General features: G+C 57.2%; 2 protein-coding genes across 2 annotated transcripts in view; one reads left to right on the top strand and one right to left on the bottom strand.

Annotated features, from left to right (window-relative positions):
* DDX31 (DEAD-box helicase 31) overlaps positions 1 to 4,099 on the top strand; it is a 50,527-nt gene extending 46,428 nt beyond the window's left edge. The window contains exon 20 of the mRNA XM_049774030.1: positions 3,714 to 4,099. Within this exon, the coding sequence (XP_049629987.1) occupies positions 3,714 to 3,867 (154 nt within the window). The 3' untranslated portion in view covers positions 3,868 to 4,099. The remainder of the gene's footprint in view (positions 1 to 3,713) is intronic.
* A 4,014-nt stretch (positions 4,100 to 8,113) lies between these two features.
* BARHL1 (BarH like homeobox 1) lies at positions 8,114 to 14,215 on the bottom strand. Its single transcript, XM_049774066.1, has 3 exons — positions 13,526 to 14,215; positions 9,751 to 9,973; positions 8,114 to 8,443 (listed from the first exon to the last, which is right to left on the bottom strand). The coding sequence occupies exons 1-3, from the start codon at positions 14,001 to 14,003 to the stop codon at positions 8,149 to 8,151; spliced, it is 996 nt and encodes a 331-aa protein (XP_049630023.1). The 5' UTR covers positions 14,004 to 14,215; the 3' UTR covers positions 8,114 to 8,148.
* Positions 14,216 to 16,097: the final 1,882 nt, after the last annotated feature.

Here is a 16,097-nt window from a genome sequence, read left to right as displayed (position 1 = left end):
AGACATCGTGGGCTGTTCCTAGTGGCACAGGCCTGGCTGGGCATGGCAGCAGCCTCAGAAACTGGCCTGGGCTTCAGCTTTACCACATCAGTGCCCCTTGCCCTGTGCTGCTCTCTCAGTCTCTCCCTGACACCGCACAAGCAATTACTGGCTGCTCTGAGACCCACCTCCCATCCCCAGAGCTAATGAGGCGATTAGAGGGGTTTCTGCACCAGGCCAGTCGCACTTTCCCACACCTGGGTCACCTGCACCATCTGCAACAAAGGCGGAACCTGGCCAGCCTCTCCAGAGGGGACCTGTAGCACAGAGCTGCCAGCTTGGCACGGGGAGCTGTGGGTGGCCAGCAATAGCCAACAACAGGAGGGCCTCTGATCCTCCACTAGCCCTCCCCTCCTCTTCATTTGAGAAGCAAAGGAGTGGGGCAGCCCCGAACCCTCTAGGTGGGAGGAGAATCCCAAACCCACATTCCTGGCTCTCATGGTGCCAGAGTCCCACTGACTTACCCCACATAAAACCACTCCAGGCAACCAATGCCTTGTTACTCTGTGCTCAGCATGGGGCCAGAATCCTAGGTGGGGAGCACCCCACCTGTTCCCCTTGCAGAGTGTGACTGAGTCCTTAGCTCCTTTTCCCAGGCCCTGAAATGTTCACACAGCAGCAGGGGGTCCCAGCCCTGTCCCTGGTCCCCTCCTGCCTCTCAGTACTGCTTATCTCTGCCACCTGGAGCAGTGCCCAAACTCCCAGTGCACCCTGTATCTTGGTTCTTTCCCCTCTAAGCTCAGGCCCATGTGGGCAGGGGAGAGGCCCTCTGGCTCTCCCTGGAGCTGTGTCTCACCTCCCTAGTACCAGTACCCAGCTCAGCAGCCTTGACTATGTCTCTGGGTCCCACCCATATTGGTGCCCCCAGATGGAGAAGTATCTTCTGGGGTGGTTCCCGCCACTTTGCTTTCAGACCAGGCCTTCCTGGCACAGTCAGAAGCTCTGAGCACCATCCAGGTGCCCTTGGCTCCACCTGAGTTACTCATGGTGTCCCTGTTTCCACCCGAACCTGGCTTCAGAGTTGGCCCCACCAGCCACTCCTGTGGCTCCTTTTGTAGAGTGACAGCTGGGCCCCAGGCATTTTCTGCTCTTCATGCCCTTATGGTGTGGGCAGGCAGGCTAAGACCCACTCTGGGAGTCCTCGGGGAGGGGACACCTGCATAGCCCCTAGGTCTCTGGGCCGAGGCCACCACCTTCTCTTCTCTGGCTTCACAGTGTGCTTGCCCTTTCTCTCCACACACTGGTTTCTGGGACTGCCCTTATAGCTGCAAAAACTGACCATAAGGGCTGGAACAAGAAAGCACTTGCCTTGCATGTGGCCAACCTGGGTTCGATCCCCAGCACCACATACAGTTTCCCTAGCCTGCCAGAAGTGATCTCTGAGCACAGAGCCATGACTAAGTCCTGAGTGTGTCCAAAAATAATTAGTTGAGGGGCCAAAGAAATAACACAGCAGTAGGGTGTTTGCCTTGGATGCATCTGATTCAGGACAGATGGCGGTTCGAATCTCAGCATCCCATATATTCCCCTGTGCCTGCCAGGAGCAATTTCTGAACTCAGAGCCAGGCGTAACCCCTGAGTGCCACCAGGTGTGGTTCCAAAAAATAATAATAATAATAATAAGTTGATTAAGATGCATGGAATTGCCCAGCCAATAGCATTTGCCTCAGTGTATTGTGGGAGAAGGGTGCCATGAAGGGGAGGGGGGGGCATTTCATCGGGAAGTGTGGACCTAATAGATTGTTCAAGCCCTTGGGAGGGAGGGAGGGGGTGATGTATTTCCCAAGGACTGTGAAGTAACTCTCGAGAAGAAGTTAAATTCCCCACGTCCTTCTAGAACTCACAATGAACTTTGCAAGGCTGTAAACCAGGAAGGGGTGGAAGCAATTTTTTCAGTGTCCAGGGAAGACTTCTGAGCATGAGCCTAACACTGCATGCATAGCTGTCAAGTCAGCCAGGCCGCTGTGAAGAAGTAAGAGCCAGCCCGAGTCCTCACCGTCTGGGGTCTTCCCACATTGGCAGGGAAGGGGGCATCTTTCAGGGAGTGCCCCAAGGTGGGAGAAGTTGAAAATGGCTTGGAAAGGTGGAATTACTGGGGAGGGCCAAGATTGGCAGGTTCCAGTGGCAGTGCTGCCTGGCAGGAGAAGGAGGCACACCCAAATGCTCACTGTGCTCACATCCATTTGCCCTAGGCTCATCACAAGGCAACTGGACTGGGCTGATTGGGAGTGGCTTTGTTCTGCAGGATCTCCAGGCCTTTAGAACCATGTCTGTACCCCACCAGACCCAGGGAACCTTACCTGCACGGTCAAACTGCTGGGGAACCCTCTCTACACACAGGACAGTGGCCGACTTAGGCCCAAGGCCTCTGGGTCTTGCCCCGGTGGCCAATCAGTGAAATGGAAGTGTAATTTTGACAGAGATTTGGCTCTGCCCAGCCTCAAGCTCCAGCCACTCACCAATTCCTGGCTCTTCCCCATATTCACTGGAGCCTGCTGAAAGCCCCCCGAGAACCCCCATGTCATACAGCCAGTCCCTGATCACCTGGTCCTCACCCTGGACTTGGTGTCATATACACATGCTCACACGTACACGCATGCACATCTTGGCTTGCATCTTGATTCCCAAAGAGGTAGCCCTGGGTGAAGACTGCCTGTGCCATCCTGGCCAGTTGGTGAGCGGCAGGTAGGAGTCACACCAGAGTCTTTGTCCTCGGGGAACAAAGGTAAACAAGATAACACCTGGCCTGAGAGATGCCTTTTCGTCCTGGTGACCCTACACCATCACCGTTGTCAGAACCCCAGGCGAGAGGCCCCAAGTGTCTCTCTGCATCCCACCTTTTGTCCTTGTATGTCGACTTTTGGTTTCCCCGGTGTGTCTCCATAAAAGCCATTGTAAAACATTAGGGCCTGGGGTGCTGAGCCTGCACCCCCACTCCATGACAGTCCTGGGCCCCCTCCTGGTTCTGTCGCTTTTCCTTATGGAGCCCAGACTTGTGCCCTTGGCCCTCTGCAATGACAGCAGAGAAGAAGTGTGAATATAGGTGGGAGGGTGCACCCACCTCTAAGAACCCCAGACACTGCCTTGGGGTGGGGGTCGGGGGTGCTGAGGGAGAGTTACCAGAGCAAGACAGACTCCAGGACAACAGACCTCTGGCCATCTAGGTTAAAATTCATCGAAATGTTGATTCTTGACTTATGAAGTGTCAGCAGGTCTGATCTTGGCTCACAGGGTAAGTCGGCTTTCCACCTGCCCAGGGGACCTTGGATTGAGGCACCCCGCCTCCCTCTCACAGGGCCTCCATGGGCATGGAGGAGGCAGTTTTTCCTGGTCTTCAACACTGTGCCATCACACACCTCATTTGCTGTCTGCGTCTCAGCGTGCCTCGCGCTGTTTTGTTTTGTTTTGTTTTCCCAGAAAAACAGTGCAGAACAAAGCGTCCCTTTTAAAAATGCCGTGGTATTTTGCCACCGTTATGAAAAAAATCTGTCAGCACTGTATCTAATCTTCGGATGCCGTGGATATCCAAACAAGCACCTTTGAGGGGATGGATTGCGCTCCGTACGAACACGGAAATGTCAGTTCCACAAGCTCGGAACCAGCTGCTTGCTCGCAGCCCAGCTCTGAGTGGGGAAGGAGGGAAAAGCCTCAAGTTTCTTCTGTCTTTGCTACAGGCCGGGCCTCGCGAGGAAGACGCAGAGGAAGCAGCAGCGCCTGGCTGAGCTTCTGCGCTCGGAATATGCCAGCGGGATGGAGATGGCGGCCAAGGCCAAAGCGCCACGCCAGTCACCAGAGCCGGGCCCGGACGGTGGCGCCTCAGCCGTGTAATCCGGAAGTCGTGTGCCAGGGGTTGGCGCCCTCAAGGGCCTTGTGCCATGGTCCTGTAGCATGGATCAGCCAGACCGGCCCCTGTTCCTATCCTGTCCCATCCTCTAGAGCTTGTATTTGTCCCCTCACGCCTGTAGGTGCTCCTGAGCCCCTTACCTCTCACAAATAACCCCAGGCCAAGCCTCTTCTGGAAGCTGGGGCCCCTGAGGGGTGACCCTAGGGTGCTGGAGCAGTGTAGCAGTTAGGGGTGTGGGAAGGTTAAAAGTGGAGTAGAATTTGTAACCGCAAAGAGAAAAGTATTCACTTAGCTTTCTTTTTTTCTTTTCGTTTTGGGGCTCCACCCAGTGGTGCTTTGGGGGGTTCCATTTTCCTTCCTCCCCAGGCTTCAGAGAAAAGGGCCCCCAGTGCAAGACAACCCACAACACGGGCCCAGAGAATTGGGGACTGCTGGATTTTTCCCTCACTGCTGCATTATTCATGTAGATGTCCACGGTCCACCCCCTCTCCCCCACTTCCCATGCCTGCTCTGCCGCACTCTTGTTCAGACCAGCCTAAGGCCTTATATCATCATGCCCTGGTCACCACTGCCCACCCAGAAGGCTCTTCTCAGATTTGGAAGCAAGAGTACTGGGGTATATTGATTTCCCAATAAATGTCAGATTTGGACACAAACAGGAGAGGGTGAGAACAGTGCCAGATCCCCGGGCCCAGTGGTCTGGGGTGGTACCAGGAAGGGTCCCTGGTTTCCGGTGGGGCAGACAGGAGGCCTCCGGGATGGCCCAGGCCTTCTCCGGGTGGCTGTTACTCGGGGCCCCCCAAAGGCCAGTTGGGGCCATGTAACAATGATGACAATAAAGGACTCTGCTGTGTTCTGTCTGTCCCTTGTGGAGCCTCACGTGCTCAGAGGAGAAAAGGAGGGATCAGGCCCAAAGACCAAATCCAGCTGTGTGAGAAACAGGATTAAGACCGTGATTGGGGGTTATCAGAGAGGCCACTTGGGGGTCGCCCACAGGCTCCACCCGCTGCATTCCTGGGCAGGCACAGCCTCAGGAGAAGGGGGGCTGGCCCCAACACCCAAACTGGGGCACTGCCACCTGGCCTGAGAATGCCCTTCTCTCAGAAACAGGATGGTGTGTGGTCACCCACTATAAAGTTTGGCAGATCTGTAAGTTCACATAACCAAGTCATATCATTTATGATGCGTCTTGGTAGTGTTTTAAAGACATTAGGCGAAGTTTAACCCAATTCTATGGTGTATGTCCCAGTGAGTGTGTTTCTGATTTCCCAACTTTGGGGTGAAAGCCATAGACCCCCCCCTCAAGAACATGCCAGCATTTGCTGCAGTGTCCACTTATTTCTCTGCTGGCCACAGCCCAGTCCGTTCCCAGGCAACGAGGGGTAAGGAGCAGAGAGCACCTGTGTGGGTAGTTCCAGTTGCAAAGGGCACCTCAAAACGCAGGAGGGAGCCAAGCTCAAGCCCCATGGTGCAGAGGACAGGTTGATCATCTTGCACGAGGCCAGCCTGGGTTTGATCCCCAAAACCCAATACTGGCATAACCCGATCCTCCAGGAGTGACCCCTGAGCAGAGGCAGGAGTAAGCCGAGTGCAGCCCAAAAGCAAAACCCAGAGAGCCCGGAGTTTCTCATTTGGACCCCCTACAAGAAGAGGTAAAGGAAGATACCCCCTAGGGCAGGAAGGAGCACCCCAAACTGAGTGGCCCCTGCTGTTCAATACTTCACAGGCTCAAAGGTGCTCCCAAATGAGCATGGGCTGGTTTGGGGAGTCACCCTTAAAGCTCAACCCAGAGCCAGAGCAATAGTACAGCAAGGAAGGGCATTTGTCATGCACAGGGTGGCCCAGGTTCCCTCATGGTCCCCCAGCACCACCAGGAATGAACGTTGGGCTCAGCCTGGGATAAGCCCAGAGCACTTCTAGATGGATCCAAAAAAAAAAAAAAAAAATCAGCTCAATTCCCCAGTTTCCCAGGAGCCAGACCGGAGAGGAACCCGGCTTCGTTCTGCGAGAGCCCATGAGTACTCCGTGGGGCTAGGGCTCCAAACCCACCCAGTGTACCAGCAGGGGCGTCTTCCCCCCTCTTCTGTAGCCTGCAAGAGCCCCCCTCTCCCTGGGGTGCCAGTCCATAAACCAATTTCACCTCCGAAACGCACAGAAGTGGGAGCCTGGCTCCTTGCAAAGATTGTTTGTTTTTTTTTTGGGTTTTTTTTGTGGTTTTTGGGTCACACCCAGCAGTGCTCAGGGGTTACTCCTGGCTCCATGCTCAGAAATTGCTCCTGGCAGGCACGGGGGACCATATGGGTCGCCGGGATTTGAACCGATGACCTCCTGCATGAAAGGCAAACACCTTACCTCCATGCTATCTCTCCGGCCCCTCCTTGCAAAGATTGTAAAGTTATTATTACAGCTGGGGGGGGGTGCAGGACACTTAAAATAGTGTAATTATAAACTTGTTCGGGAGCCTTGTACTTCATTAATGTCAGATAGAAACTCGCCTCAGCGGTACAAGGACAATTACATAGTTGAGAATGTGTCTGTGATTTGCACCGCTGCTGTGTAAATGTGCGCTCCTCCTCCTCCTCCTCCTCCACCTTCTCCTCCTCCTCGCCCGCGAAATGAAAAGCACCTCAGTGCAAGCTGTCCTTTGATAGATTTTTAATATGATTTTAAAGAGTTTTGTTTGGTCTCATTCTTATTCAATGAGATTAATTTAAAGCACTTATCCCCTGGGCTTAAGTCAATCCATGTAGGATCGGGGCTGAGTTTGTCGCTGGGGGAGCTCTGTTTGCTGGAGGCTACCCGAGACTTCTTTCCCACTTCATTAACCCTGAGCTGGGGGACAGGCCCCCCCAACACCCCCAACCAGCCACTGCGGGGGGATTTACCAGCCCCCATTCACATGCAAAAGAACTCCAAGCCGGCCGACTTAATCAGCGGCTGTGCTTTTTGCAAAATTAGAATAATACCTCCCCGACTCCCCCCGTGGGGAAAAGGCTTGGGGATGAGGGAGGGGACAGTTGGGGAGTGCCCCAGTCCATCTCCCCCCCCCAGGCGGTCCTGCAGCCGATCCCAAACTGCATTCCCCCCAGGGGTGTCTGGAGTAGAAGATGCAGGTGGGAGGGAGGGCACCAGAGGGTCCCCCCCACCCTGAACTTTAGGGATGATCTTGACCCTCTGAACGTGAACTCAAGACCCGAAGTCTGGATGGATGGAGACTCACACCCCCTCCCCTGGGAGCCGGGGTGAGGGGCTTGTATGTCCCCCCTCGGTGTTACCAGTGAGGGGTCCGTCTCCCGCGCCGACCCTAGCTGAGCTGCGGCCGAAAGTCCACAGGCGCGAAGTGCGGGCTGGAGGGGGTGGAGTGCTGGCCTCGGAGCCCATCTGTCGGCCCCGGGCCCCGCGCCCCGCGCCCGGGCGGGCCGGTCACCAGCTGCCGGTGCCCTCGTAGCAGCCAGATGAGGCGACTCAGCGAGGCACCGCAGCGCAGCGTTGCCCAAACGAGCCGGCCGGTGCTGACCCCGCACGCCCCTGGGACCCCCGGCCCGAACCGCTTGGGAACTAGAGACAGATGGAGAGCCAGCAACGGGGCGCGCCCAGAGAACCGGGCCTGGCCGAGAGGGGATCCCCTGGGCCTGGGCCTGCCAACCCACCAGGGGCCCCTGGCCTGCCAACCCACAGCATCCAATGCATCTCCTGCGGGGCTTGGAGAGCGTGCCAGGGGCCTTGGAGCGAGTGGGGACGAGCACCTGGTCATTTGTAAGAAGTTTATTTCGAGATTTATAAAAGAGAGAGGGCCCAGGGAGGTGCAAGGGGCCGGCCGCCCCAGACAGGACAGGCCGACGGGGTCGGGTGGTCAGGACGGGTGGGTGGGGAGACCCTGGGCCTCTGCCTGCCTCTTGGGGAGGGGGCACAGTCTCACTGATCCACGGTCACGGTCACGGGCTGGGGGGGCACGAATAAATAATAACTTCATATACACTTTGCACACGGTCTGTACAGCCTGGCCCAGCCTGGCTCGGCTTCGGCTTGGGCAGGTGGATCGGATTGGGGCGCCCACAGCCCCTGGGCGCACGGAGAGGAACTGGGTGGGTGGGTGGGTGGCTGGAGATGGAGGGTGAGCATGGGGAGGCCCCGAATGGACTCGTAGGTATGTACAGGGGGGGTGGAGTGGCCTGCGCTTCGGGCCTTCCTTGCTGCGCTCGCCAGTTGGCCCTGGGCAGGGAGCCGGGGAGCCGGGGACCCCGCGGCTGGCCGAGCCGGGCCCTTCACCGAGGTTGTGCGGCCCGCGGGAGGACGCCTGCCAACGGGGGCAGCGGCGGGGGCGGCTCGCCCGCGCCCTGGAGTCCGTGGATAAGGATGCGGGGCACCAGGGGCCGCTGCAGGGCGGGCGGCGGCGCGCTGGGCCCGCGGTACAGGTAGAGCGCAGCACCCGGGTCCAGGTTGGAGACGAGGCTCTGCGGGTAGAAATAAGGCGCCGGGAACATGCGCTGCAACGCCGAGTAGTTGCCTGCCTCTGCCAGCAGCTCCAGCCCCACGGCCGTCTGCCGCTTCCATTTCGTCCTGGAGATCCAAACAGCGTCGTCAGGCCGGGCCACCGGGACACCTCCACGGCGGCGGCGGCACCCCCAAAGAAGTCCAGGGTCTTCCGTGGAGACCAGGCACTTCGACCACCCCGGCCTCCCACCGCGGGAAGAGGCTGATCTTGTTGAAGGACAGAGCCCGGTTCGGTTCTGAGCTCAGAACGCTCCCAGATGGGTCCTGGGGGTGGGGAGGGGTTTAGGAAAGATGGGGAGACACCCCCCTGAGGGTTGCAGGTATCTGATGGGTGGGCACGGGTCCGGGAAAGGGGCGCAAGCCCATCCCAGCAGCACTACCAGCCAGCGGAACCGAGGGGCCGCTCACCCCTGCTCTGGGGCAATAACTACAGAGGAGCCCAACGACTGTAACCAGCTGCTCTCAGGACTCCTGGGTCCACCTGGCCCGTCCCACCGGCAGGCCCACCCTACCCTGAATTATTCATCTTAGTCATAATCGTGTAATTACTGTAACGCCCCTTAATTATTGATGCCCGGAGCAGTGATCGGATCTATTATTCATGGGCGATGTGTTCTGAGACTGTTTGTGGGCTGTGCCGTGCCGTGCCGTCCTGCTTCTGAGGGACGGACAGACGCAGGCATGTATGTGTCAGAGCATGTGTGAGTCTGTGCACCGTGTGTAATCCCTTATGAGTGCGCACGTATGTGAGCATGTGTCCGTGTGTACTCATGTGTGTAAACATTTGTGTGCATGGATGACCTATCTGACTGCTCACATGTCCCCTTCCCCACCAGGCAGAGTGCTGGGGACAAAGTCAGGTGCCCAACCCTGGTATTCCAGGTAAGGGGGACATTACCTTTCTCTCTGGGGGGTTAGGACCTGGAAAGATTCAGACCCCAGGAGAACTTGGGGCACCTGTCTCACATCCTATCCCCCTTCATTTGGCCTAAAACAGTCCCAGACATGGACTCTTAGACTAGGGCAGGGATAAGGCTGATCTGAGCCTCAGGTGGGCCCTGGGCCCCGGGGGTGGGTCTCTCAGTGCCTTGGTTTCCCCACTTGGTTCCCCCAAAATGGGAGATACACAGGGGACTCCCCTAAGCCTCAGGCCTGGCACAAGTGCCCCAGAGGACCACAAGGAGGAGAGAGGTCCTACTCGCTCCCAGCCACAACTGCGGTTCTGTTTGGGGAGGTACTTGGGGGGCACTCCCAGCAGTGAACTGGACTTACTCCTAGCAGTGCTTGGGAAACCACACGGAATGCCAGGGATTGTACTAAACCGGACGTGTGAGAGAAAAGTGCAGTCCCCATGTACGTTGCTCGGGCCTTACCTGCGGTTCTGGTACCAGGTTTTCACCTGCGTGTCGGTGAGGTTGAGGGACGCGGCCAGCTCCATGCGGTCCTGAACGCTCAGGTACTTCTGCCGCTCAAAGCTGCGCTCCAGCTGTGCCAGCTGATGGTCGGTGAAGGCGGTACGGGCCTTGCGAGGTTTCTTGAGGCGCACCGGGGGACTGTCCCTGGAGCTGGAGATCTCTCGGTCCCCTTCCTCCTTCACTGCGGGGACAGCGCACGTCAGCCCCGCCAGAACCCAGAGGGGAGTCCCGGTGAAAAAAAACAGCCTGAGCCCCAACAACACCACCACCTGGGCACTGGAGGGGAGCAAAAACCAGGAATCCAGACCCAAAGGAAGGTCCGTAGGGCTCGGCAAATGGGGAGTATGTGTCCGGTGCCTGTGCCCCATTCTCGGGCGAGGGATAAAGCGAAATCCCCAGGCACAAAGGGAGGGCAAAAACTTATCCCCCAGAGCGATCTTCTAGAGACATTGACAGGACGCGGGGCATTTCCTGCAGCATGGGTCCTTTTGCGGAGACCAGGACCAGTGGCAGGTGGGTCTGGGGTGCAAAGCCCTAGGAAGGATACACACAGGGCACCCACCAGTTAGCAGAGATGCGACAACCCCCCCCCCCCAGGCACACACACACAGATGCTACACCAAGATCTGTTTCCATCCTGCTACTGAGGCTTCTGGCTCCCTGCAGCCTCTGAACCCCCAAACCCCACCTGACCAGACCACAGTGGTTTCTGTTTCCCTCCATACTCTGCTTGATGCCTGACAAGACCCACAAAACCCCGACACAGCTGATGTTCTTCTTCACACACTTCTCAGCGGATGCTCTAACAAGCACTTCACTCAGATTAAAAGGTACCCCTCTGCCAGCACACAGAGGTCTCCCCTGTTTTTCTTTAGGAGTGAGCAGAATTTTCAGGGAGGGGTTCAGACTAACGCCAGTTAACTTCTTGCGTGGGAAATAATAATCTGGTGAATTGAGCCACTTGGTAATGTACCTCTTCGAGCTGAGCGCACAGCACCCGGGTAGGAATCGTACTGAGAAGTAGAGTGTGGAGTGCTGGAGGGAGGGAGGCCCCCCCAACAGTCAGTTACCCACCACCTCCCCCATGCCAGCCAGGAACTGGCCACCAGCTCTCCATCCCCCCTGGGCCTGTGCATCCCATGTTTTGGAAGAGGTTTGAGTTGCTTGAGATGCAGAACAGAACAGAATGGTTGGTCTGGAGTTTGTTTTAGTTTTGTCTTCCTTTTACCAGACAAGGTGACATTGGCATAATTAGCCAGACCTCAGCCTAGACTAGGAGATCTTTGAGCCCCATTTCCCAGTTTTTCCTGAACATTCTTCGCTGCCCAGAGCATGTTTGAAAGTGTCTGTGCGCTGCTGCGCTGGGCTTTGGGCAGCGGGGAGCAGAATAGCCTGAGTGTCCCACCAGATGGTTGGCTTCATGAAAGTGGGGAACTGGGAAGGGAGTTGCAAAGCCTCTTGTCTAGAGGTGACACATCAACACCTCAGCACCCTGAGCTGGAGGCCACACTAAAGCCTGTCCTTGCCATCCGGGCCAGCTTTCTCTCGAGCTCTGTGTAGAGCGGATGCGGGGACTCACGGCAAAGCCGCTCCCATTTTAAATGTGTTTGGAAGGTTCAAAACACTGACCTCCCCTGCATGTCCTCCTTGAGAGAAAGACCTGTAGCTGGGTAGCCTGGGAAGCCTGGGTAGCTAAAAAGGTAGGGTGTGGGTGGAGCCCCTGCACCTGTTTTTTCTCACCTTCCTAACTCAGGCACAAATGCCATCTCCTTCCCTTTCCCTTTCTCTTCTTCCTTTTCCTTCTCCTCCACACCTCTGCAGAAGTCCCACTGCCCCTTTCACCCAAACTTGTAGGTGCAAAGGTGGCAGGCCCTGGGCACAGTAAACCTTCCAGCAATTTCCCTTGCAAACCTGGGTGCAGTAAAGGCTTCTGGCCCCGTGTGCTGCCTTGTGAGAACAGATGTTATATGGGCCATGAGAAGGAAACGGATATTTTGATGCTCTTAAAGGAAACCTCCTCATCAAAATCCTGCCTGGATACCCTCACTATAAAGAAAGCAAAGGAGGGAGGCAAGAGGGAAGTGTGGTCTGTGCTGGACATAAGCCTCAAAGCCAGGGGATTGTTGCTCAAGTATAAATAATAATACAAGATCACAGATAAATATGACCTGGTCTCCCTTCCTCCCCTATGCACCTGCCTTTCTGGAGGCAGATGGTCTGAGGGGCATTATCTGGGGCAAGAGGGTCAGAAGGCCCAAGGCCCCAGGGTCCCCCTGGCTGGGGAGGGCATCTGGAAGCCCTAGGTGGCCCAAAGGGCTAGGCTTTTCGGGGAGCAGAGAGGAAGGATGAAGGTTAGACCAAAGCCCCTTTGGGTCTAGGCTTGAGGTCTAGGCGCTGGGTGGAGTGTTTGGCTGCTGTAGTGGGAAATTGATGGGGACTGACCTGGATATATGCAGCTTCTTAAACAAAAAAACAACAACAAAAAAGAAGTTGCCGTTTAAAGGAAGTTTCCTCTTCCCAAAAGTGTTCCAGGAGGGAAGAAGGTAGAAAGAGCTTGTAAGAGCAATGGCTTCGTTTGTTTTGTTTATTAGTTTGTTTGGGGTTTTGTTTGTTTGTTTGCTTCTAGTGTTGGGGCCACACTAAAATTTCTTGATACTCAGAGATTACTCCTGGCAAATTTGGGGGACCCTAGGAGAGGCTAGAGATGACGGAATCCTGGTGAGCCAGGCACACTCAAGGCAAGCTCCCTCCCCGCTATCACTGGGACCCCCAGAACCTCATTTTCTGAGCAAGAACCAGGGCGCTTTCTTTTTCTCAGGTGCCTTAAAGTGCCTCTGTCTCCTTCCAGCCAGAGGTGGGGAAGAAGGGTGTCCGGGGAGAAAAACTGGGATCAGGAGACCAAAGATGGGGCCTTTCCTCCTCCTCCTCCTCCTCTTCCTTCTCCAGCTCCCCCACACCCTGTAAATCAGCTTCTGGATTAAGAGGGATCCAAGGGGGACTAGATTCAAGGCGAACTGGGTGGAAGAGGGCTAATAGGGCAGGTCCCCACAGAGAGGACGCAGCACTGGCTGGTGGCTTCGTTGCTGTCGCCGTGTAAAGCTGGGCACTCCAGGAAGTGCCCGTGGAACGAAGTGCGAGTCACTAGATGTGCATCACCACTAACCCACAACACCGCCCCAGTCCCGCACCTGCCCGGCTGACTGCTCTTTCTACTTGCAAGATTCGGAGGTGGGAGAAACAGAACGGGGAAAAAAATTCCTCCCAGCCCCAAGCAGGAATTTCCTGCTGGGTTTTCACTCTTGCGGCAGCGCAGAAGCAGAGCCCGATGGGTCTGTCGTGGCTTCTGAAAGGTCATTATTTTCTCCAGGAGACCAGGGTTCACCTGGAAGCCAGGACCTGTTCCACTGCATCCCGAAAGGGAAAGTTGACAAAGTTTGCCTTGTGGATTTGGATCATCCAACACCGGTTCCCCCAGGCTTGTTTGCTCACTTGTTCTCGCTCTTCTGGCTAGTCCCTTTGTTGCTAGAAGGCTTGGCCTGGGGGCGGGCTGGAAGGTCCCTAGGAGCCCCATTTCTCAGCCCGGGGCCCTGAAGGAGCGGAGCTAGGGATCCGTCTCCCTGGGACTGTGTGTGTTCAAGTTCTAAAAATTGTTTCTTCTGTTTTGTGCCTTTTGTTGCTGTTGTTGAAATAGCCACACAAACCCCCTCAAGTTTCCACCGCCCCGCGTCCTTACCTTTGTATTCAGAGTCGGATGAGGCGTTGCTGCCGCTTCTGTCCAGTTTGTCTCGAAAGTCCCCTGTGGCCTTGGCCACCAGCCGGACCCCAGGCTCTGGGGCGGCCGGCTGTCCGCTGCTGGAATACGGGGCACAGGCCGCAAGCGGTTTGCAATCGGCGAGGATGTCCCTGATCAGAAAGGAGGAGGTCACGGTGCGCGATTGGGCTGGGCCCGAGAGCTGCCCGGGCTGCAGGTGGGGATCCAGCCCCGGGCCGGAGGCCCCGCCTGGCCTTGGGGCCCCCGCCTCCAGGCAGTCCCGGGCCGGAGAAGAGGCGGGTGAGGAGCAAGCGCTACTGCTTTCGGATCGGGATCGCGGACTCAGCTCCAGGGGCGACGAGCCGCAGCCCCCCAGCAAGGGGTCCCCCTTGGGAAGGGCGGGGCTGCCCGCCCGGTGGGAGAGGATGGAGTCGATCGCAAAGCCATTGGCGCCTTCCATCGCCTTTTGCCACGACCCACCCGCCGCCTCCGCCGCCCCCCGGCCCTAGCTGCGGGCTGGCATGGGGGGGTGGGGGTGGCCGGCAGGGAGCCTGCAGGGCACCTTGCACAGAGTTCAGCCTTGGGCGAGTCCCGGAGCGCGCGGCCAGCTTGGGCGCGTTACATCCTAAGGAGCTTTCGGCGTCTTCTGCTGCACCGCGGCGAGCCGAGCGGAGTTGGGGGGGTCGGTGGGAGTGTCTGGAGGACGGGAGGGAGGCTGCGCCGAGTTGGGGCGAGCAGAGGGGGGACGACCCGCGGGTCCCGGGGGCCGAATAGGACCTGGAAGACTCGGGGCCTCCAGGATCACTCCGAGATCCCGGAGTAGCGCGCGTCCTGGGCTCCCCGGCGCGCCCGGCGGCGTCAGTACCGTGGAGAGCGGCCACGGCAACCCGCGCGCAACGGGCGCAAAAGGGGCATCGGGCGCATCGTGGCTCTCCGGGCCCACGAGGTTGGCTCTGGGCACCCCAATGGGGTCGGCAGACGGTGGGGACAGCGCCCAGCTCCGAGACGAAGCCACTGCGCTCCCGCGCGCCGTCGCCTCCCCGTGCCTTGAAAAAAATGAATTTGTGTCACTTTTACTTTGCGGCTGACTGGTGGGTTGGTATTTTTTTTGGGGAAGGGGGGGGTCTTGTTTGTTTTTTTTTTTTTTCCTTTTTCTTCTTTTTTTTTTTTTTTCTAAAGGGGCCTCGCCCACGTGTCCCCAGAGTGTTGGCGCTGATTGGCTACAGCCGATTTTGGGGCTGATGTCACGGCTCTCCAAGCCACTGCCCGTTCCCCTTTCAGTTTGATTAAAAGAGACACGGAATTAATTACATCCCAGACCCAACTGTTTACGGGCCATTTCCACACGGTTTGCTTTCATTAGGCCAGTGATGAGGCCCTAATGAGGGGTGATTAGCTGGAGGTGGGTTGAAGTCTCTGGCAGACAGGGAGGGGGTCCCGGCCGGCTGTTGCGGCCGGTGGATTGGGACGTACGCCCTTTTAAGTTTTCCCTTTACCAAAATTATTCCAATCATTGAGCCTCGGGGTATCCTACCCTACCCTGCCTCTTCCTCCTCCCCGTTTTCCTTCTTTCGCCGCACTTTGCTGCGGAAAAACTGTACCCAGACTTGTTCTGTTCCTGGCGCGCAGGGACGGGCTCCGGCCTGCCTTGAATATGTCCTATTATTTCTGGCCTCTCAGAGCCAGATTTTGGGAGAATTCCCCACCTAGGGTGATCTGCTAACTTGGGGTCCTGAGAGGAGAAAGGGTGGGGAGGAGGGGGGCAAACCGGGGTCCACTAGGGAGGGAGCCAAAACAGCTTCATACCAGGGGAAGTAGTGAAGGTAAGAAGAAAGATCGTGGCTGGGACGCCGGGTGGGGAAAGGAGGGGACCCAGAGAAACCCGGGTGGTCCCGAGGGGCCGCTCAGCGAACAAAGAAGGCCGGGCTGGGCTTTTGTACCCCTGCACACTAGAACAAAGCGGTCCAGAAAGGTGCGGTGGAGCTCCAGAGCATCTCAGCGGGCGCCTGAGTCCGAGGCTACCGCAAAAGGGACTAGTTTTGCGCTGAGCCAAAGCTGACCAGGCCGGGAGTTTTTCTGGGGTAGCGCTGGACATTTGGTTTTGGGCTTTTAGAGGTCGCTCTCATCTTCGTGTCCTTCTCCCCCGCGTAAACGCTAGTTCACAGAAGGCACGGAGGAGTGTGTGGGAAAGGTCTGAAGGACCAAGGTCCTCACCTTCCTCTCTGATTTCCCAGCTCGCAGTGGGGCCCCTTGGGTCTCGGTCTGGCGGTGCCCAGAGGTCGGGACATTGCAGGGAAAATTACTTGCAGTCCCTTGAGCATCTTCCCACAGGGCCCAGTTAGCTGCCGGCTTTGGCTTTCACTGGGGCTCAACGACCGGGCGGCCCTTCCCAACCCCCAAACCCCATTTGGGACCCCTGGAAGTGTTTGCAGGGGTGTGGGGAGAAGCAAAAACTTTCTAGCCCTCGGGCGAGGTTGCCAGCGACCTCGCCACAGCGGCTCTGGGCTCCCCCCTGTGCCTGCCGGCAGATTGGAAGCGGCTTTGTCGGCCCCGC

This window comes from Suncus etruscus, chromosome 5 (assembly GCF_024139225.1).
Source record: "Suncus etruscus isolate mSunEtr1 chromosome 5, mSunEtr1.pri.cur, whole genome shotgun sequence".
NCBI classification, from domain to species: Eukaryota; Metazoa; Chordata; class Mammalia; order Eulipotyphla; family Soricidae; genus Suncus; species Suncus etruscus.
Note: the sequence above shows the minus strand (reverse complement) of the source record. Positions and strands in the feature narration are given on the sequence as shown.

Coding starts and splice junctions, on each gene's coding strand:
- BARHL1 (XM_049774066.1), bottom strand. CDS start 14,003: ATGGAAGGCGCCAATGGCTTTGCGATCGACTCCATCCTCTCCCACCGG. Junction 9,974..13,525: donor ATCCGACTCTGAATACAAAG/GTAAGGACGCGG, acceptor CTGTCCCCGCAG/TGAAGGAGGAAGGGGACCGA. Junction 8,444..9,750: donor ACCTGGTACCAGAACCGCAG/GTAAGGCCCGAG, acceptor TTGGATCTCCAG/GACGAAATGGAAGCGGCAGA.